The following is a 23,406-nucleotide window of genomic DNA, read 5'->3' on the forward strand; positions in this document are numbered from 1 at the left end:
TGTTCCCCTGTGCAAACATCTGCAAATATTCAGGAACTAGGGAAGCCTGCTCTTGTATTCCAGGAAACATCTCTACTTGAAGCTTGCTCACTGCAGTAAGTCTCATGTGGCCCGGTGCTGGGAAATTGTACCACGAAGACACCTTCTATTGAAGTGTGTTCAACTGAGGAATTAATCTGCTAAAGTTAGCTAGACTACCACATCCACCTATCAGGATCTCTAGTCTCCCTTTCCAGACCTATCTGCAGTTCTACCTGACAGAATATGATGGAGTTAAGTGTAAGCAATGGATAAAATCAACAATGTTAAATGTATAAGCTATCTGTAACATGCACACACACCAAGAAGATTCGCAACAGAAACAAAGCTGATTGCCCGTCTCCCATGGGAATCTGAGTCTCTAGGTACTGCTACATGTTACCTTTGCAGTAGCTGCATTACACAGACGCTAGTGAAGAGAGATTGCTCTTCTTCACAAAACTGTGCTCTGTACTCCCCTGTTAATACTCCAAAACTCTGCCTTTCCTTATGCCTCCAACACTTAAAATATGGAGTTTTCAGACAAAGATGATGTACAAAGTTTGAGTTATTAGGTATATATAAAAATAGCATTAGTTATATAAAGATGAATATTTTTGATATATCCAGTACATTAATTCTTTTATATAGGTATGCAAGGTGAATATTAGCATTATGTCAGTATTACATATTCATATACTCTCATAAGAAGAGAGAGAATTATATTTTAAAAACCATAGTCAGTTCTGCAAGTCCCAAGAGGCTCACACTTACATATTTCCATTTGCCAAACATGAGGTTCTGAGGTACGTCGAGTCGGCAAGGCATGACAATGGTATCTCCGTAAACTGAGTTGACAGTGGACCATCCAAGGCCTTTGGGAAAAAGGGAAAAGAGCTTCTGAGTGTTGTCCGGAAACTGTAGCAGGTAAACATGGGAGAATTTACAAACCAATTATGTTTTCACTGTATTTACTAGGAATATATTTCACAGAAACATGAGGCTGCACCAAAAATAACATGCTCAATGTTCTCAAAATAGCTTGAGATAATTTTCACTGAACCTATTATCAAATTAAAATTAAGTATCAAGAATTGAAAACTAGCCGGGCGGTAGTGGCGCACGCCTTTAATCCCAGCACTCGGGAGGCAGAGGCAGGCGGATCTCTGTGAGTTCGAGACCAGCCTGGTCTACAAGAGCTAGTTCCAGGACAGGCTCCAAAACCACAGAGAAACCCTGTCTCGAAAAACCAAAAAAAAAAAAAAAAAAAGAATTGAAAACTAGTCCAAGCAAGAGCAAAATCCAATTTTATTTGGATGGAGAGAAGACAGTATTCAAATAGCTGATTTTATAGGCAAAATGAAACTAAACTTTATTTTTTCATAATTATTAACATGATAAAATTCTAGCTTGAAAACTCCTCACAAGGAATTATTCACAAAGTGGGTAGCTGCATTTGAGAGTCAACCTAATTGGAACTGGTGTTTGTTAATCTGAATCAAAAACCAGAAACAGTTCAATTCATCCTTTATTGAAAACTATAATAAACAATTAAAATATGAAAAGAATAGTTTTGATTAAGAATGTAAAACACTTTTCACATCTGCTTATAGTCATGGTGTTTTGAAAAAAATCCTTAAAGCTTTACAGACAAAGAAAGACAAATACCACATGCTCTTCCCCAAAAAGATCAATGTGAAAGTATAATAGTAATTATGGTAGCCTAGAAAGGTTAGGAAGAAGAGGGAGAGGCGGGAGGATAATACCAAAAAACATCTAAGAGGGATAATTTCCAGCGCTGAAAAGCTCAACAAGATAATGAAATTCACAATATCCTGCCATATGTTTCATGAAGAACTGGATGAGAGGAGCTTGCAAGCATTAAGGAGTTAAAGAAAAAAATGAAGCCACCCATTACCCTGATTCCATCAGAACATATTATGTACATATTGCCACATCACATCCTACTTTTTAAATATGTCAAACTCGCACGGTGCTAGTTCTAAAGAAAAAATCATTTTGGTATTTTCATTGGCAACGATATCAATGAAACATCACAGATACTTTAACTTATTATGTTTAAAAGTTGTTTAAAGTTGAAAAAGTTTATGGGTGGTGCCCACAAGGTACATCACAGGTAGGTATAGAGCATGAAGGGGCTATTTTAGTCTGCAGTGGAAACACATAAGCAGATGTTATTTAGTCCAGCAGGTGGTGCTAAAGGGTAAAGCTAAGGCAATCTGCAGACCATAAAGAAAACCATTTGGGGACTTTCTGAACAGCCACACTGGTGGATGCCACTGCTCACTGTCACCCATTAATTGCCTAGTATACACAAAAGCTTTACACAGGGATTGAAAGCATTCATGCTAGTAAGTAAAAAAGGTGACAGAATTCCTATTCTAAAATGCAAATGGTTAAGGAGGCAACGTTCTCTTTACATGTGTCTCTGTGAGTAAGAATTTAAGGAGCAAATAGCACAAACCAGTTAATATACAGGATACTAGCTGGGTGTGGTTGTGCACGCCTTTAATCCTAGCACTTGGAGGTAGAAGCAGGCAGATCTCTGTGAGTTCAAGGCCAGCCTGAACTGAAAAAAATTCTATCTTAAACATTCCCCCACATGCCACCACCCTCTCAAAAAAGAGATACAGAACGCTAAACAGAAACAGTGAGGGTGTATGTTTATTTGGTATTTGGTAGTGAAGGCACAAGTAAAATTGTTCGTTATATACTCAGTATCTGTTAAAATAACCTTAAAACTTTCCGATTGTTTTCTGTTCCCAATGTTGAAGTTATTACTCCCTTTGACACTAAACGATACAAATCAGAAGATCATAAAAGAAGAAATGATGTTTTACTTTCAGGATTTATTTCATGCATTTTTCAGTTCTAAGTATTAAACCCAGGGCCTTGGGCTTGCTAGGCACGTATTACACAAGCGAGCACACCAGCTCTAATGCTGGAGTTCTAGGTATGTGGTCCCCAATATGCACGCCTCCATTGAGTGAACTGCTCTAATTCATGACGTCATTCTGGTTTTCTGTAGCAGGTTACTGAATGTGAAATTTTCACTCTGTATTTTAAGTTGTGAGCTGGCACAGATGCAGGTCAACCAAGCCACAGGAAGTCTAGGACTTCAGCTTTTTTGCTTTTTTCATTGTTGTATAGTGAGGTGCTTGAATAAGATGCTGAATTGTCATTTCACCTTCATCTGTGTCAGGCTCCAATTGTTATAAAAACACCTTCCTTTGTTGTGCCAAGCAATGCAAACAATTCGCAGAGATCAGATTCCAATGAGATTGCAATCAGATTCCTTCCAAGGTAAAGGAAGCAAGCAAAAGCCTTTTCCAAAATGTTAATCATTGCTCCTTTCAGAGATGATTTTTCTCTTCTACCCTTATAGAATATGAATGTGCTCTACATATGCCAGGTTTTATGACAGGATTTAAGGCCGTGTGAATCTGAAGAATATCATGTATTATTAGCATGATGAAAGCAAATTATGGCAGAGAAAGGAACAAGCAGTTTTAAACTTTGTATCTAATATCAATGCCTGACCCTTAAGGAATTTAGTAAAATGATTTCTCATTTGAATGTGGTGACATCCTTTTGATTTTGCTTATCAGATTAATATCTTTGAAAATCAGAAAGAATTTATAAACAGGAACTTTGAGATCTTCATGCTCCCTCATATTCTGAAGGCAACCACGTTATAACTTGCATGTGTTGAGAACATGGACTTTGTCCTCCCATGGTATTTCCTGTCATGAGGAGAAGACAACCTAAGAATAAACCCATTTCATGGTAGTTCACATATGGAACTTCAGGAAAGAAAAAGCTTAAGCCTCTTTTCCCTCTCCAGTGAGACTGAGACCAATTTCTGTTCTCTGATTTACAAATGATACCTGAAAATGGCCCCTATCAGCTGGCATAAACACAAGACCAAGTATTGATTTAATTGTTTTGAAAATTTATGGATCAAATCTTATAGTGAAATGCCAAATCGAAATAAACCAAGACAGCATTCCCATGGGAGAAAGAACAAAAAAGAAATAAGACCTACGGCAAGAAGAGGGGCAGCAGAGGAAGGCCAGCAGTTACAGACAGGAACCTGTTCCCCAGATTCAAAGCAGACGAGTATTTTGGATGGCACAGGGAGTCATAATAGTGCTTACTTTAGGACCAATTTTCGAGTTGGCTACAGTCATCGGCTCGCATCTGCTAAGTGCATATGACTCCCAGGTTCATCTGAGAGAAAGATGAAAGAAAGGCTTGCATCTATGGAAGCGCTAATGTGTCTAACACACTAGAGATACAGTGACTGGAAAGATCACTGTGATTTGCTGATGAATTAGAGTCCTAACTCCTAGAGAGTCTTCATCTTTGAGATGAGGGGACACCAAGAACTAAAGCATTCTGTCCTGAGTGATTCTGTTTACGCCTTTTGTAGGAGAAAATGCCTTTTATCTTTAAACTACCAAATCTGAAAGTTGAGTTCAACTTACTAGAATTCTTCTGCAGTTTTCTCCCTGTAACAGCCATTGGTTAAATTACTGAGTTTTGTGCTCTACAGATTATTGGGTGCTATTGAAAACACAAGCCGACTGTCATACCTGAAAATACAACCTAAAGTAGTGGACTTTGGCTGTGCACAATACACTTTTGTATGTGCTTGGTTAGTCATGTGTACAAGGGTATGTGTACATGTATATGGCAATTGTACATGTTTATGAATGGGTGTGTCTATGTGGAGAATACAGGACAACCTTAAGTGTCTTTCTTCAGGTGCCATCCTTCTTTTTATGAAATGATCTCTTAGTGGACTGGAACTTAACAAGTAGGCTAGACTGGCTGGTCAGGAAGCTCAAGTGATATATACACCCCCAACCTTCCTGGTATTGATACTACAGATTGTAAGTGTTCCTATAAGCCATCCTACCTAGTTTCTTCTTAACACAGATCCTCATGCTTGCAAGAAAAGCACTTAACCAAGAGAGTCACCTCCCTAGCCAAGGATGCACTTTTATACTCAGCCCATGTCATGTCTGTACCTGCATTTTAACTGGGTGAGGACTCTCTATAATAAATGTGCTCGGAACATTCAAGATACTTTAGTGAATTAAAATTGCTAGCAAAAATATGACATAAAATGACATAAAACTTTTTATGCCTGAGAAGCAGGGTATAATTAAAGCACTTTTTATTAAGTGCTATCAGCCAAAAGAAAAAAGAAACAATAGAAGTGGAATGAAAATAAAGTGGAATAAACAAAGGATTTAAAAATATATCTTGACCAAATAGTCCTGATCTAGAGAATCTTAGAAGCTAAGCTGCATAAAGTGCACCGTAATTAAATTGTGTATTTCTACAGCAAACTATTTAAAACAGAAACCAAAAGAGATATACAGAATTATAAGTTAGGTTCACACTTTTGGCTTCCAACAGAAATAATCATGAATGTAATGATTTTGAGCATATCTGTGGCAAATGACTTTTCCATATAAATGAATCCTAAAGGTCGGAGTAATGATTTTCTTTATATCGCTGATGGGCCTCAGCCTCTGATGTCACAGTCCAAGCAGAAAAACAATAGTAGAGAGGACAGGATGGGAATCAGTACACTGGTGTACTTCTGCAAGCTGTAATTTAGTATGGATAATTATTACTTATTGCTTTGATATTTTAATAGCATCATCGTCCTTAGAAGCACTCGTTGAGCTCTGCAGCTCTGTTGGGTGCCACAAAAGGGTTAACTGGAATTATAATGGGTTTAGAACTTGTGATGTAAGAACTAAATTCCATTTTCACTGATATTTCACACTTCCTTGAACAAATGAATTGCTGCAGGAGGGATTGCATACACGGATATCTGTCATTGAAGACCACCTTTGTGCATACTTGATTGTTTCATATAATTGTGGTGATGCTCCTGTTTACCTTATGACAGTACACGTGACACTCTAGATGAAGTGTAAATATTTTGTTATTATCAGTTTTCAGCAGTGCCGGTTACACCTACGTTTAAGGTTGGATCCACCTTTGTGGTAAGAGGAATGGGCTGCATATTGTGAAGTGTTTGCCGCATCTCTGGCACTACCACTCTTCCGCACTATGAAAATTCAAAGCCTACAGAAGCAACAAATGTCTTTTCATATGAAAAATTACCGCAAGTCTCATCCATTCAGAAATTGGCTTAGACTGCAATTATTGGCGTCTTAGATTCCAGGAAAATGTGGTTATCAATGAAGAAATTTTCAAAGTAAAATAGAATCTTAAGGTGGGACAAAATAATGACTGAATTAAGGTAGAGAGATATTAAACTATTAACAATAAACATAAATAAATATAAAGAAACATACTATTCATAATATAAATAAAACATTAAACTATTATGTGACTGTGATTTGCAGATTCTAAAATTTGATTTCCAAATTATAGAAACGACAAGGATTACTTTTTTACTTGACAAAACAGTCAGTATGGGTCAATATCATGAATTAATTATAAAACACATTTTGTACATACTTTGTTTAATATAAGAAAATATAGATATACAATGAAGTAGATATCTTGAAAGTGTTGGCCAACCCTATTATTTTATGATTCAGTCATTGGAACATATCCACCTCAGAATGGCTCTGGTAACTTGTCACATCAAACTAGGACTTAAGACTTTCTTTACACTACATGTGTTGTTGGCTGTTTTTTTCAGTCTTTTCTCTTTTGGAGGCCTGTTACCCAGCTCCCAAATAAATAAACATTTCCTATTTATGAATAAATAGACATTTCTTATTTATTAATTCCGGGCCTTAGACTGGTTTATTTCTAAGCAGATTTTTATTTTATTTGATCTTAAATTATCCGTCTACCTTTTGCCTCTGGGCTTTTACCTTTTTCTAGTTATGTGTATCTTTCCTTTCCTTCTTGTTCCATATCTGGCTGTTTGGCTTGGAGGTGGGTCCCCAGAATCCTCCTCTCCTTTTTTTCTTCTGCTGCATCTTCTCTTCTCAGATATCTCCTCCTATATATTCTCTCTGACTGCCAGCCCCTCCTACCCTTTCTCCTGCCTAGTCATTGGCCATTCAGCTCTTTAGTAGACCAATCAGGTAAAGTAACACAGTTTCACAGAGTTAAACAAATGTGACATAAAGAAATGAAAAACACCTTGCATCATTAAACAAATGTTCCACAGCATTAAGAAATGTAACACATCTTCAACTAATATTCCACAACACACGCATATATGTAAATTAAGGAACGTGTTTGTGTGCATATTCATGTGCATGAGAAGTATAAGGGGCTATCACTCCAGGTAATTTGTAACAGATGAAGGATGGGAGAAAGCATCTGATAAAATGTAATATCATTTTGACAAACAGAGGGAAGAATTTCTCCCCCCTTCTCTGTTATTTTTGTGTCAACTTCCCTTCAACTAACTTGGGTACCTAGAGGTTAACTTGCATTTGGTTATCAAGAACGCTTGCTCAAAGTTTACCCTCAGTGTTTCCTTTCACAGTGTCATGTCCTGTCACTCATATATGACTGTTACACCCCTGAATAAGAAAAACAGCAATTCTTCCTCTCCTTTATCCTCTCTTCTTCTTATAGTTAAAAAACATGCTACATCAGACATTTTAGAGTGGTGATCAGGACACTAAGGAATAATACTCAGAAGAAAATGACCATCTCATAAAACCATAAATTAACGTTAGTAATTGAGATTGTATTTTAAGATATGTACTTAAAATACATATCTTAAATATGTATCTTAAATAAAATACATATCATCCCACTTGCTAAATTGGTGTTTTATAATGCTCGAAGTAGTTATCATTTTATTAGATTATAGGTCAACATAATACTCCCTATTATGTGACAGATTTGCATAAACCAAGGTAAAAATATTTATTGGAACTTGCACTTCTGTGTTGAAAATTACCCGTACATCAGAAGCAGACATGGAGTGGCCTATAATGCTGCATAAGTCAAGATTCCTCTACCATCCTAAGCTTTGCTTCATCAATACCTCATTTTTTAGCAATCCTTGGGCCCATCTATTCTGATTGATGTTCTGCATCCTTTAAGGAAAGTCTGTTTATAGATTCAGTCTTGCACCAAGTGGTTCTTAAACATCCTCAGGCAGTGTGCTAGGTGGGCTTCTTTGTGAAGGAGACATATAAATGAAATAAGGGGGCTGTTTCTTTGAAGGACGTGACTGAATTAATATTAGGTGGTATATCAACAAAAGTATGTGCCGCAGGAATGTGCGAAAAGGAATCTCAGCAATGAGCCTGGGGATATTGGCAGAAGCACCTCAGAGGACATTCCTCTGACTGGACACCGAAAGAAGGTTTCAATAAGTGGGAGGTTATGGCCTCAAAGCAGCATCACAGGAGGGGGCAGCAAGAAGTGCTGGTGGCAGGGTTTCTTCTCGTAAGGCAAATTCAACTTTTTGTTAGTCTCCATAGAACAGATCTTTGATTTTCACAAGAATTAATACAGGCACTTTCTCCAGATTCTCAAATAAACCTAAAGCTTCTCTAGCAAAATGCAGTAGATACTGGTGTTTGCTACTTTCTCCTTGATTTTTAAAAATAAGTTGTTTAACTTCATTCTTTTTAAATTATTTTTATTGAGCTCTACATTTTCCTCTTCTCCCCTCCCCTTCGACCCTCTCCCAAAGTCCCCATGCTCCCAATTTACTCAGAAGATCTTGTTTTTTCTACTTCCCGTGTAGATTAAATTTATGTATGTCTCTCTTAGGGTCCTCATTGTTATCTAGGTTCTCTGGGATAACTACACAGCAGAAAAAAATAATGACATCTTGAATTTTGCAGGCAAATGGATGGCGCTAGAAAACATCATTTTGAGTGATGTACAGAAAAACAATTATCAAATGTACTCACTCATAAGTGGTTTTTAAACATAAAGCAAAGAAAACCAGCTCACAAATTAACTTTATTCTTATGTGCATTGGTGTGAAGGCATCAGATTCCCCTGGAACTGGAGTTATAAACAGTCATGAGCTGCCATGTGGGTACTGGGAATTGAACCTGGGTCCTCTGGAAGAGCAGCCAGTTCTTTTAACCACTGAGCCAACTCCCCAGACCCTTCTTCTTACCTTTAGCATCAATATTTGCATTGATTTTCTATTTGAAGCTGCTTAAAATTATGAGTAAGAATTTTATTTAGAAATTACCCAAAACCAACAATGTTAATCATTTTTTGACATTATATATATATTTTTTTTTCGAGACAGGGTTTCTCTGTAGCTTTGGTACCTGTCCTGGAACTAGCTCTTGTAGACCAGGCTGGCCTTGAACTCCCAGAGATCTGCCTGCCTCTGCCTCCCGAGTGCTGGGATTAAAGGTGTGCGCCACCACCGTCCGGCCACATTATAATTATTGTTGCTTAATTTCTCCTTTGCTTTGTCTCCCTCTGTACCCTCCCATATAACCCTCCTTGTTCTCTTTCAAATTCATGGCTTCTATTTTTCATTAATTGTTGTTACATGCATATATGCATATGCACACACACATATTTTTAAATATAACCTCAATCTGTATAATGTTGCCTTGTATGTATATTTTCAGATCTGACCATGTGATGTTAGAAGACCCATGGTGAGCTCTTCCCTGGGGAAGTGAAGCCTTGCATCTTTTAAGAGAACCTGCTACTACTACCTTACTAAACCAGCACAATCCCGAACTACTCTCTCCATTTCTGTCCTTACACCCACGGGTAAGTGTAGTTCTCCCCTAACAGAAAGGAAACTTCTCTTTGCAACAGAGAGCATTATATAAAACCACAACCAATCAAAATGCAGATTCGTGGAGACCAGTCTTAATGAATACATCCACGAAATATCGTCTGCACCTAAGGTTCAGGGAGCATTGTGGAAGAGGGGGTGGAAAGATTGTAAAACCCAGAAGTTCAGGGAGTTGGTTGTGAGATTATATCTTCTAGGAATTTTGAAAGTTGTGCCCATGAAGTTTCAACAACATGACTGCCTAAACAAGGGCTGAACATGGACGACAACAACAGACAAGCTGAAGATCATGAGGCCGCAACCCTACTAAAAATAACTCCAGGAAACTAAACAATGCTCAGAGAAACAAACAAACCAAATGTAGCTTCTGTACCATTCCTTTTCTTAATTGAGAGCTGCTTCCTAAACCTTCTTTCAGGACACAGATTTTCCTGTACTTGTCAGAATTTCTTAACTCTGGGATTCATGAATGAACTTTAAGGCATCTGTTAGTCCTCTTATATAGTATACAAATGTACTTTAGATAATGGAGTACTAAAATGTGTACTTTATATGATGAGGGTATAAATAATAAATAAGATTGCTAAAAGGTAACTTACATAAAAAAAGATCGGTAAATTTACTCTAAGCTAAACTGAATTTAGGGAAGCATAATTTGTTAGTATCAAGTATAAAATGCTCTTCTATCTAGCACTTCTCTTACAGGGAATCTCTCCTACAACGGTGTTTGCATATATGTACAATTAGCTACTACAAATGCTAAACACTTAGAGAATCTAAATGCATATTAATATAAAAATAGTATCTATGTAGACAATTCTCCATAAGAACAACTTGGGAAGAAATGAGAACAAATATACTATATTTCTTCATTCTGTAAACATTTTAGTTTAAAATTTTAAGCTACTCAATCATTAGTTTATTAATTCATTGAGCAATGCAAAGTCACTCAGTGCCAAATGTTGTTGGAAGTCAGACAAAGGAAGCTACAAAAACACATACGATCAAAGAGCTAAGTGCAACATTGTTCTTTGTCTAAATAATACATATTCTCTAACCTGGGTACTATTTGATGGCAATTCCCAATGTTTCATTTTGAAATTTTATGAAGCACTCTAAAGTTTGAAGAATCACATGATGTTTGAGCTAGAAGTGCATGGTGTTGTACACGTACAATTCCAGAACATGTGAGATGGTGCTAAGACAATACTAACTGCATCACAAGTTTTAGGCTAGCCTGGTCTCCATAAGACCCTTATTCAACTCCATCCTCAAATACTGTACAAGCTGAAGTAATTATCCCACATCTTTTCTCTGTATTGAACCTTCTAGAATCCCACATATTATTTCTCTGGAAGGAGAACCTAGCTTCAGAGTTTGTGGACAGGAACACTGTGGTGATTTTAAAGGACTGTTACAAAATGCTCAAATCAAATAAAAATAATTTAGCTTAGAAATTATTTAATGGACTATAATGTACAAAAAAACTAACACATGTGAACTTCCTTTTGGAATGTTACTAATGGCTCTAATATTTTGGTGTTGTTTTTTTCTCCCAGTAACTCCACACATAATTTGTTATGGGAAGGGGAACGGAATTCCCACATGCTTGTGCCACAATGAGATCCCTGTGTTACAAGTCACCACTCATTCCTAAGGGATGAGTTTTGATTAAACTATAATTAATTAAGCTATATAATTAAGATTATAAGCTATGTAATTTTAATTAAGCTATATCCATGCCAGTGTACCAAAGCACAGGTTCTTCAATCATTGACAAGCTGAACCCAAAACACTTAAGAATATTTCATGCTGTGTTTCTTTAAAGGTAAGAGCTACACAGGGAACCAAAAATATAAATTATGTGTATAAAAAGATTAGCCACTTCAATTTTTATTTTAAAGTAGATTCTCGTGATAGATAAGAGAAATGCTTAAGTATATTTTCTTTTATTTTGTATGTTATTCATTTAATTTAATAAAATTTAAAAATTAAAAACTATTTATGTGATTAGGAAATTATAATGAACCACTTAAAGGTTATTTTTTTCTAGACTTGCTACATCTTTAAGATGCTATATAAGAAGAATTCTCTACTCAGAGACTTCGCCAATTTAATGGAAATAATTAGCAAAATATTACTTTCTATATTAGCCCATTCCTTCAATTTACTTTCTCTTGTTATAGTTATATTGCTCCTGTTTGAATCCTGGGGACTTTATTTGAGTTAGTTTATATAAAGAAGAAGTAAAAGAAACCAATATTTAAACACTCTCTGGGTTTAGATAACGCAGACATTTAGGCTCCATTATTGTGCATATTTTCTCAGCATGAAATTCCAGGTTTAACTATTTAAGAGTATCATTGCTGTGTTAGTGGACAGAAATCATACTTTTCCCATACAATTCGTCATGTAAGTTGTATTGAAACTGTTGATACAGTTGAATTACTTTAGCAAGAAGAAGAAGAATAGCAGTATTCACACAAACACCATCAACAAGAATGCGGTTCCAAGGCTTCACAAAAGACTTTAAGTGCATCATCTGAAGTAATGGAAACTTCTGGAATTTAGAAGAGTCTGTCTTCAGAGAGAGTTCACGCTATTGTGACACGATTAAGTTTGTTTTCTGGAAATAACGTAATACCATGACAACAAAGGACATCTTGATAGGAGAAAAATCAAAGGTCTCCTTTATAGCTATGTCAACGTCCCAAACAACAAATTTCTAATAACCTTAATAGTCCTCAAAGTGCCTTAGAAAAATATATTCCGAAGATTTTTAAGCAGTAAGATCACCACTGTTTTCACAGACAGTATCCTCTAGTAAGAGCTTGTTTAATTGCATTTCATTAGCATTGGACGAAATGTACAACCCCACTGGAATAACAGACATAACAAATTTTATTTTACCATTGAAGTAATGTAGTACCAAGGCTGATAAGTGAATTGACAGGGTTCCAAATGAGCTTAGTTGGTTTTTGCTTCAGGGTAGGTTGAATGATCCTGTTTGGGATAGTGGATTTTTCATATTTCACATTAAGTATCCGAGTAGGTTTAGGAAATGTTTGCATTGGTGGAAATTGCTCTTTCTTGTTTTTTCCTCAAAATCCTAATTCACATTTCTTATATCTCCCTGGGCTATCGAGCTGTATAATCAAACATAATAAATCATAAAGGTTAAAAACTATTTAATAAGGAGACCCACATAGTTGGTGCAGCTTGCTGGCTGGTTTCCAAAACTTAGATTTGTGAAAACTGCATGCTTTTAATAGACATGTCTCAGGGCATTTTCAATATAAGGTAAAGTCTTAAGAAGAAAATTTTATTTCTATAACATTTTCCCTGTTCCTTAAAAACGAAACTCGAATTATTTTCAGTTTTGAATGTGAAAGAAAAATGGGGAAGTGTGTCCAAGGTATGTTTTTGAAAAGAATAAAACTACAGGAAAGATAACATTTGACAAGAAATTTAAGAAATCAGCGAGCATCATGCATTATGAGAATTTATATGAAGTTGAAATCATTTTCCCATCTTAAGAAATCTTGTGTAGCCTCAAGTACTACATCAGAAAGGAGAGCGTGTCCATTGTAGCTTTTGTACAACAGAGCTCACTGGGGCAACATTAGGATGGGTGAACTTAGAAATACAATGCTGCCATCTATTAATATTTTAGCAGTAACTTTTCATATATTCCATTTTCTCTGACAGTCATTATTCTTAATTGATGAGTGGGAGGAAAAGTGGGAAAGAGAACAAGATAATTTAGGAAGGCGATGAGAAGAGTAGGGAATATACGAAGTTCTATTGAAAGGTAATTTTATCATTTGTAAGGGTGTCAGAATAGAGAAGCGCTGTAAGATGGGTGAAATCTGCCCCTAAAGTTTGCCTCCAGCTCTAAAACTTTTCTTTATTTCCCAGTGTTTTAACTCTTTGACAACTTCATCTTCTGATCCCTGCATCCAGTTCTTGTTCATAAATGACACATATCTAGCCTATGATTTCAAATTTACTTAATATCCTTTCCCTTTAAGAATCTTTATACTTTAGTTATTACAGACAAGGCACCAAAACAATGGCATAAGTAGAGAAAGGAATACGTGTGTAAAGGAAGCAGGACCTGCAGTCTGTGACTACACTGCACTCTGAGCACATGGACAGTGCAATCAAACCCTACCCCTGAACTCCTCTCTGTTTCCCAGGATGTGCCTGCAGCTAGGTATTTTTCTGTATGGTTGTGGCATGCATTCTTTTGTCATCAGTTTTGGTGTCATATACCAAGTTGAACTCATAACAAAAGAAAAGGTCTTTTCTGTTGTTATTTAGGGTATAGTTGATATAAAAATGCACATGACCAACTTCTAGCTTTAGAAAATGTTAACATACCAAATTGCTATGACTCTGTACAAATCATGTATGCTGATGCCCCATTTTCAATGAGCTGTTCCCAGCAGAAGGTTGAGTGGACCAAGGATACTAAAATGGCAAGTTCATCAGATGGGAGTTTCTTCTATGTTGTTGACTACCTAGCTCACTCTCCAATCCCCAGTAACACTGTAGGAACAAGGTGCTTTAGACTACCTTCACTCAGCCTTCTGCCCCTGCCTTTCCACCAAGGGTTATATTTATACCATATTCTGATGATTTATCTAAGGCTATGAGCTCCCAACTCATTGTTTCTCACATATATGTTATCAATACCAAAATGTCACTGTGGCAAACTACATTTGACACCTGTCACCAAGAGCACCTCAGCTAACACACCAAGGAAAAAAGGACGGTGACTGAAATACTACTTGCTGAAATTTGTAGGTAGGTTAATGGAGTCTAGAAAATTACGATTTCAGTATGGACGAAGTAACGGTTAAAAAAAAAAAAAAAAAAAGAGTCCATAGAGGGTTAGTGGACTTTAAAATTAAATAGTACATTGGCAAACGTTGTTCAAAGAAAAGAATTAAATGTCACAACCAAAGTCATAACACAGCTAAAGAGAACCTCCTGGACAGTGTTTTGTGGCAAATTGTTTTTTGATTTGACACCAAATTCTAGGTTTAAAATATAGAACAACAACAAAACAAAACTACATCAAACTATAAAGTTTCTTTTTTATTATGTAAATGTATGAAAATTTCAAGGAATAGATGATTTTACTATTTTTTAATTAATTAATTAATTAATTAATTTATTAAAGATTTCTGTCTCCTCCCCGGCACCGCCTCTCATTTCCCTCCCCCTCCCCCAGTCAACTCCCCTTCCCTCAGCAGCCCTAAGAGCAATCAGGGTTCCCTGCTCTGTGGGAAGTCCAAGGACCACCCACTTCCTTCCAGGTCTAGTAAGGTGAGCATCCAAACTGCCTAGGCTCCCACAAAGCCAGTATGTGCAGTAGGATCAAAACCCATTGCCATAGTTCTTGAGTTCTCAGTAGTCCTCATTGTCCACTATGTTCAGCGGGTCCGGTTTTATCCCATGCTTTTTCAGACCCAGGTGGCCTTGGTGAGTTCCCGATAGATCATCCCCATTGTCTCAGTGTGTGGATGCACCCCTTGTGGTCCTGAGTTTCTTGCTCGTGCTCTTTCTCCTTCTGCTCCTGATTTGGACCTTGAGATTTCAGTCCGGTGCTCCAATGTGGGTCTCTCTGTCTCTGTCTCTTTTCATCGCCTGGTAAAGTTTCTACTCAAAATCACTGAGTAGGGAGACAATCTTTGTAACATAAAATAATTCAAATATTTAGGAAAAGATATTTCAAATGCTGTATCAGGTATTTGGATATTAATCAATATCCAAAATTCAAAAAGAAAAACCGCAATAAAACAAAACACTCCTAAATTCAAAATTAAGGGTGGAACTCATTCGTTGTACATAATAGTAAAGAAACAGGTAGTTCTAATGGGGGGAGGAGGCTGCAAACAGACACATTTACCTAAGAAGACTTATAAATGGCCCACAGGTACGTGAAAAGTGCTGTATGTCCCCATGCAGAGCGATGATAATCAAAACTGCAAGAGAGAATATCACCTCATATCTATATAAAATAGAAAGTATAGTGATGACTATACTTAATAATTTATCTCCAAATCTCTATATTGTAGAGATAAATATAGAGAGTAGATATCAGATATTTTTCCCACCAACCAAAAGAGCAGTGAGGTGATGGATCTGTTCATTGGTTTACATATTTATAAAATTCATATCTCTGTCTATGTATAATATAAAGATGTGTGTATGCATCAGCATCCTGCTGCATGCATCAAATTGTCCAAAAAACAACATACTAAGTAATCTTAAAGTAAGTTAAATAATAACCTCACAGTATTACATAATATATCAGGGTTTCTAAATTTTAATATTCTCATGCATTGTACAATTTAGGGAGGAGCTGGGCTTCACAAAAGTCCAGCGAGATGAGCAAAGAGGCTCATCTAAAGAGCAAGTATCATGTTACTTCATTTGACTACAATGAAGCACAGCATCTACCATGTAAAGCCCAAAGACTCAACTAACTTCATCAAACCAAAGCATGATAGATCCAGGGCTCAAAATAAAAGATCAAGGCTTGTATTTATTGGAGAATAATTCAATGTCATTAATTCATTTGCTGTTATGTACAATTCATTTATGTCCTTCAAAAGGTATTTGAAAAGGTTTACATATTTATCCTCAAATAGTTCTCAAAACTATAGATGGACAATGTATATAATTTCTTTAGCTTTTGGTATATATTGTATTTAGAGAGTCTCATCTAAATTCTTTTGGTCTTGGGGAGTGAATCCTAATTTCCAGGCAACTGGGCTGGTTTTGACATTCAACAGCGTCCATGCCTTTCTGCTGGGAGGGTCCTGTCTGACTGAAGTTCTTCCACCGTTTTTCTGTGAGGATGTTTCCACATATTACCTATCCCACTGAGCTGATAATAGATTTGCTTCAGCTTTCTATTTAAAAGACACAATGTCTTTGAACATTAGCTAATGGTTACTGCTCAGGAAGATAATGATACTTCAAATTCCCCTAACTGGATATTATAATATTGCCTCTTTGGCATTGCTATTTTTAACAGCTTTTAAAGGCAATGGTGTCATTTAGGTTAAATAAAAGTTCACTTTTCTTACACCTTCGAAGAATGCCAAGCAATAGACATGAGCTATTAAGAGTCCCAGGAAGGACTGCAGGTTATATCATGTTTTGGTTATGAATCTCATCTGGAAAGAACTAAAACGTCCCCCAGGAAGTGATTCACTGGAAACCTAACAAACTACACAGAGAAGAAGTAAATCCTTGGACTCTGCCACTCTGTGTAAAATCTTGGTGATTTTCAAGTTAGTTTTCTCTTAAAAGTTCTAAAAAATTTATCATCTATCAGTCTATCCATCTATCTATTAATCTATCTATGTATGTATGTATGTACCTATGCATCTATCTATCTATCTATCTATCTATCTATCTATCTATCTATCTATCTATCTATCTATGTTCTATATGAATTTCATTCAGTCTTAGTGTCTCCTCTCTATGTTTAGAATAGACAAGAATACCACTTATATAGTTTTAAAATATTTTCCGAAAAAATATGTGTTCCATGAAATTAATGGACAGACTTTAATTTCTGAAAAATATCATTGTGGAAGTTTGCTATTTTCCCTTAAATCTTTGTAACATTAAATAATTTCTGAATGTGTGTATATATATATATTATATATGATACATATATTTATATATATAGCACTAAAGCCAACATGGGATGGAGAAAATACCTAAAATAAAAGAACACAGTAATATATACTTAGATTTGATGACTTTTTGTTTCATGAACAAAAAAGTATAAAGGATATAATACATATCCTTTACAAAAGAAGGCTGGAGTAAATCTGATTAAGATTAAAGATCCTTTTATTATTGATCATGCCAAACATTTGCTAATCCTCAGAATTTACTGTACACATTACTACAGGGATACTTGTTCATTCATGTTCATTGCTGGTCTAGTCACAAAAGTGAATGATTAAATAGCCTAGCTGTCCATTGGCTGACGAGTGGATAATGAAAATATGGTACATTTACACAGTGAAATATTATTTGACAGTTAAGAAAAATGAAATTTGCACCATGATGTAGATACGCACAGGAACAGCAGCAGAGGAACCTGTGTAAGACCAAACTAGGCCCTCTGAATGTGGGTGAGAGTATAGCTGGGGCAGTCTGTGGGGACACTGGCAGTGGGACCAGGATTAATACCCAGTGCTTGAATTGGCTTTTCAGAGCCCATTCTCTTTGGAGAGGCACCTTCTTCAGCCTAGATATAATAGGGAGGGCCTTGGACCTAATTCAAACTGATGCGCCAAATATGGTTGACTTCCCATGAGAAGACTTACCCTCTCTAAGATGTGAATTGGGAGTGGGGTGGAGTGGGATATAGGTGGGGGTAGTGGGAGGAGGGGAGGCAGTGGGAACTGGGATTGTTAAAGTTAGAGTAGACCCACAGCCTTGTAATTCACTAGGGAACAATAACTAATGAAAAAAACTGAAATTTGCAATTGAATAGATATAGCTAGAAAAAGTCATCCCAAATGAGGTGACTCAGACCCCAAAAGACAAATATCACATGTTTCTTCCCTGCTCTGTCTTGTTGAGCCAATGAACATTTTTAGGGTTTCTTATAGCAATACATGAAAGGGATGGCTTCCCAGACCCAAAGGTGCTCAAAGACTGTTGTCATTATGAAACTCCAAATGTTCTGATTTATGTAAATTTTAAAATTGATATAAAGCTTTGGTTCACTATAGTATGGCAGATTAATCTCCCAAAGAGAATAAGACACTCTATTAGGCAACACACATCAAACAGCATTAAGAGCTAAAACATGGTCCTTGTGCTCAGAATGTGTGGGCCTGTTTTAAGCTCTGTGCCTAACAAGACTTGCAATCTCTAGGAGTTACTTAACGGGTGTGTGCTTACATGGTCCAGCTTTAAAATGAAGGACAATGGCAGTATCAAGCCCACACAATTGTTCCTAATCTAACAGATGAATATGCATTAAGATTTGCTAAGAAGTGTTTGTCTGGCAGCACAGCCTCACTAATTGCTAACCGCTGCACATGCCTGACTTATATTTATTGGGGCAATGGAATAGTGTGACCAGCATTGTAGGAGAAGTTGAGGGTTGATGTATAGATGCAGAAAGTCTCGCTCTGAAAGGAACATTTGCAATGAGTCCTCACAGATGAGAACTTCAGGTGGAAAGTTCAAGAGAGGCAGTGTTCTGTGAGCACAAGGCCTCATCTGTGTAGGTGGTGTTGGCTAAGAGCTGGGTCCAGGGAGAGGCAGTGGGGAGATGCATAGCTGAGAGGGATCTGGGAAAATATCTGGAAATAATTAAGCCAAAGCTTAAAGAATTAAGACTTTATCTCACAATAAATGTGGCGATAAAAAAGGAACTTTAGGCTATGTTGAGGATGGCCAGGATGTCAACAGGTTTTTACTCTTGATAATTATTATTACCAGCGATGTGGACAAAAACCAGCTAACAAAGGCCCAAGAGTCAGAGAGCCCTGACAGGAACTTCAATTGCTTATACAATAGCAGTCAGGAAATAGGGCAGTGGGGATGAATAAAAGGCGACAGGGGAAAAAAAGAAAGGAAAAAAATGAGACGGGACAAATGTTTCCAAAGTGAAATCAATGTGAGTTTCTGTAAGTCTGCTTCTTCCTGAAGCTACAAAGTTCACATTTCCCAACAGAGCTAAGTACACTGCTCACTTGAAGACCAGCTAATACACAACCTCTGTGGGAGCATATAATACACAATGTGTGAAATCACACACTAGCTGGGCAAACAGGAATGAGGACTTTTTGTGTTAGCTCTTTGGAGAAGCTTGAGACTAAATACGCAGAACAGTCCAAAGCAAATATTAACACGAGTGGTGTTAGGTGCCTAGATTTCTAAACGCAAATTGTTAATGCAAAAAGCTTTAACACCTTCAAGCCCTGTTTGCTGTATGCTCCAGAGAATGGTAATAGAAAAACTACAAAGGAGAATTTAAATAATTCCTTCTCCATTTTATTTGAGCTTTGTGTTTACCAGTTGGAGCTTTTGACAAAGGGGCCAAAACTGAAATGCACAAAAAGCCCTAGAATTTTCTGCTTTTAATTCATCATTATTATTCTTCCTTTCTGGAATTTTCTGAATTAAATGGGGGACTGCAGAGTATTTTGAAAACACTTCTGTTTGAATGGAGGATATTGTAATTCTCTGATATCAAGTGTAAAGACATTGCAGTAGTGTGGAATCAGTATTCCAGTTCAAGGTGTCACGTGACCAAGTTAGTTGCCAAGGACAACTGTTGCTAGCTTCACTTGTTAGTGAACTTCAAGGGTGACATGATGCAGTGTGCATTTCCTATATGGGAAAAACAGAGTGATTTATTTTTATATCTTCAGAAAGCTCTTTGGAATGTCATTGGTACTTGGGAGTTTGCAATCTGTCCTGTTTGTGTGTTTCTGCCCAAGCTGTACAAAAGGGTAACTGAGCAAACTTCTCTGGCCTGCCTAGAAGTCAATCCATCTGTCTAAGCTGCAGCTGCCTGGAAGAGGACCTTTCTCCTATTCGCCACTCAGTCACTTTTGTTTTCTCTTCCCAGATGCCCTGACTCAGAAATGATTTCCCAAAGTATAGCACCAAGCACCCACCATAGAAGACACTGACAACCACACAAGCTTTCCTTTCAAAATTTCTGAAACTGAAGCTGAATAACGATACAGTACCTTTACTTAAAATCCAACCTAGGAGTTGGCGCGCTAGTGTGGTGGTTAGCAGCACTTGTTGCCCTTCCAGGGACCATGGTTCCATTTGAGCACCTTCACAGTGGCTTCCAACTCTCTGGAACTTTAGTTCCAGTGGAACCAACATTCTCTCTTGCACTCAGCGGTTGGGGGGCATGCACAAGAATGAATGAGTGCATGTACACATGTGTGCATGCTTGAACACACACACACGTCACACATACATGCAGGCAAAATGCTCACATGCATAAAATAGAAATGAATATTCTTTTAAAAAGCACAACAGGAAATGTCAGTTCTATAGCAAGGGCACCAGCATAAGAAACTAAATAATCAAGGTTTTACCACTTACTATTTGCTTTCTTGTGTCACAGCTAACTTTTGTGTAACAGAACAAAAAGCTTAAATGTTCTTGGATTCACATTCCCCACCAAGAAAAAAGTATACAGTTGGTTGTCTGTTGAGATCTGAAACTCTATTGCCTTTGATTTTGCAGACAAAAGCTTAGAGTACAGTATGTCAGACTTCTTTATTTGCTATAGGAGTTTCTTGTTAACAGCTTAGTAATGCCACGGGAAGCACTTGAGTTTGAGTTTCTGACTGGCTGTATTTGATATATATATCAAATATATATATGTAATATATACGTATATATTATAATATATTGCACACATAAATATTTACATATAATGAAGAAATAATCAAAATGGAATATATTTGTATACAAATATATATGTGGAATATACATGTATATATATTCCATTTTGTTAATTCATTTTGTGTGTGTGTGTGTGTGTGTGATGAGTGCTATTTTGTGGTGGTTCAAATATGTGGAGTCCGTTGTCTTCTTCCACCACATGGATTCCTATAGGATAAGCTCAGGTCATCAAGGTAGGCAGCAAGAGCCCAGCTGCTGAGCCTTCCTGCTTGTCCTGACTATGAATCTGTTGACCACTGTTTTTAGCTATGACGTGAGCTTCCCTTAGACTGGTTACCTCTATCTCACAAATTACTAAATAGTTTATTCCATGACAGAAACCTATCACACAGTCTGGCTGTTAACAGGTTCTTGATTTTTAACCGTTGGGATACCTCGTGACGGTAAAATGGCATCGGAGAAATCCTGACACAGGCAGAAGGCCTTTTTATTCCAAAAGTAACAGAATAAATTATTACCTTAATTGCTTTTACTGGGGACAATAAAAATTCTATGTCACTTCAAAGCTACATGAATGTATAATTATTCAAAATCATGAAGATAGAATCTCCAAAGTATTTGTAATATAGCCCATCTTGTGTGTCGTTTGCATTTTCATTCTCTAGTTCTTTAAGGGTAAAGCATTTGGGGCAGGCTGCAGGTTGCACGCGTTCCTGAGATCAAGTCAAAAGGCAGCGCTTTGAGGATGCTTTCAGAGTGTTTTGAAATGCACTTTCCAAGTGCATAGCATCTCAGCCAATATGATGTAGGCTGTGAGTGTGTTTTTCCTTGATAACCCAGTCCTTTCCACCAGCATTTGCATGTACAGGGCGGCAGCTCCGTGATTGCCTCGGCAATCTTTGGAATGAGTACCTCTACTCACTGCTGCTCTGAGCAGCCCACCCAAACAGGACTTCTGCATTTTTGTGCTGTTTCTGACCCAATTTGTTAATATTTCCTATCATAGTTCCTGCTAGGTGTCAGTCACTCTTGCTAATGACAGCCACAAACACCTGCACACCACTTCAGAGCTGACAAAGCATTTTCCCATAAGTCTTTCTAGTCTTTCAAACTCCCTTCCCAATTTGCCACTAAAGTGCCAGGCCTTTGAAAACAGTATAATCAAACTTAAAAGGAGAGGCTATTTAAAGAGTAAATAGACCCTGAGTGAAAGGCCCCTGGAGTTTCCTTAGAACAAGGCTTAGTTCATGAACATTAGCATTTATTTTGGCTACTCAGACCTTTATGTTTCCCAAACACTCTTGGCTGAACCTGGAATGGGTTAGGCTGATAAATAAGGAAATTCTGTGTCTATGAAATATTTATATTATTATGATTTTATCAGGGTTTGAAATCAGTCATTGTACACTCAAGTGAGACATGACTTAGAGTTTATTAGATATAGGTTGTTCACTGTAGAGTTAAAGATGTAGAAAATATCACATGTTTAAGTAAGAACTCAGTCAAGTAAATTAATCTTTCAACTCTTAGTCCCATATTATTTTCATTAATTTTCAATTTGTAATCCTCTAAGTTGTCTTTTTTTTTTTTGTACTCCTCATCAAGAGATCCATTTAATACTTCTTAGGGGATGCAAAGCTCCTCAGGTCATGCCAAATCATATGTGTGTGTATGTGGACACAGAGAGACACACATACAGCATGTACACAAGCGTGTGTGTAAATGTGATACAATTTACTTTGTAAATCAAGCACAGAAAGAGATTAACAATAGCATCAAAGAAGAACATTGCACAATTAGAAGAATATGCTGTAATAAAACCATCACCATCACTATTCTTGTATCATTATTAAGTACATCAGTGTGATTGAACATAAATACCAAGATATCCATATAGCTAAGTTCTTGCAACAGAGATAGCTGCTTCTAGACCATTTAGTGTGGATACTGTACATAGTAATGACTTGCTGGACATAGAGAACAATTATGTCCTGGGTGAAAAGGTACAAGGGGGCTAAAGATTTTACCATTCTGTTCACACATGCAACTTAGAGTTTGTAAATTGTTACTGAAAATTTTAGTTTACTACATTTGAACCTCAATGAGCCACAAATAATTCTGACATGTAAAATTACAAATAAGAAGAACTACTGTCCTGAGCATTGGGATCCTTGATGAAAACGGCCTGA

General features: G+C 36.9%; 1 protein-coding gene across 2 annotated transcripts in view; it reads right to left on the minus strand.

Moving 5' to 3' along the window:
- The window catches only part of Alcam (activated leukocyte cell adhesion molecule), a 171,829-nt gene that overhangs the window by 41,662 nt on the left and 106,761 nt on the right, over positions 1–23,406 (minus strand). For both annotated transcript variants that reach the window (XM_057764361.1, XM_057764360.1), the window contains exon 2: positions 793–893. In XM_057764361.1, coding sequence (XP_057620344.1) covers positions 793–893 — 101 coding nt within the window. The remainder of the gene's footprint in view (positions 1–792; positions 894–23,406) is intronic.

Source organism: Chionomys nivalis, chromosome 3, assembly GCF_950005125.1.
Source record: "Chionomys nivalis chromosome 3, mChiNiv1.1, whole genome shotgun sequence".
Classification (NCBI taxonomy): Eukaryota; Metazoa; Chordata; class Mammalia; order Rodentia; family Cricetidae; genus Chionomys; species Chionomys nivalis.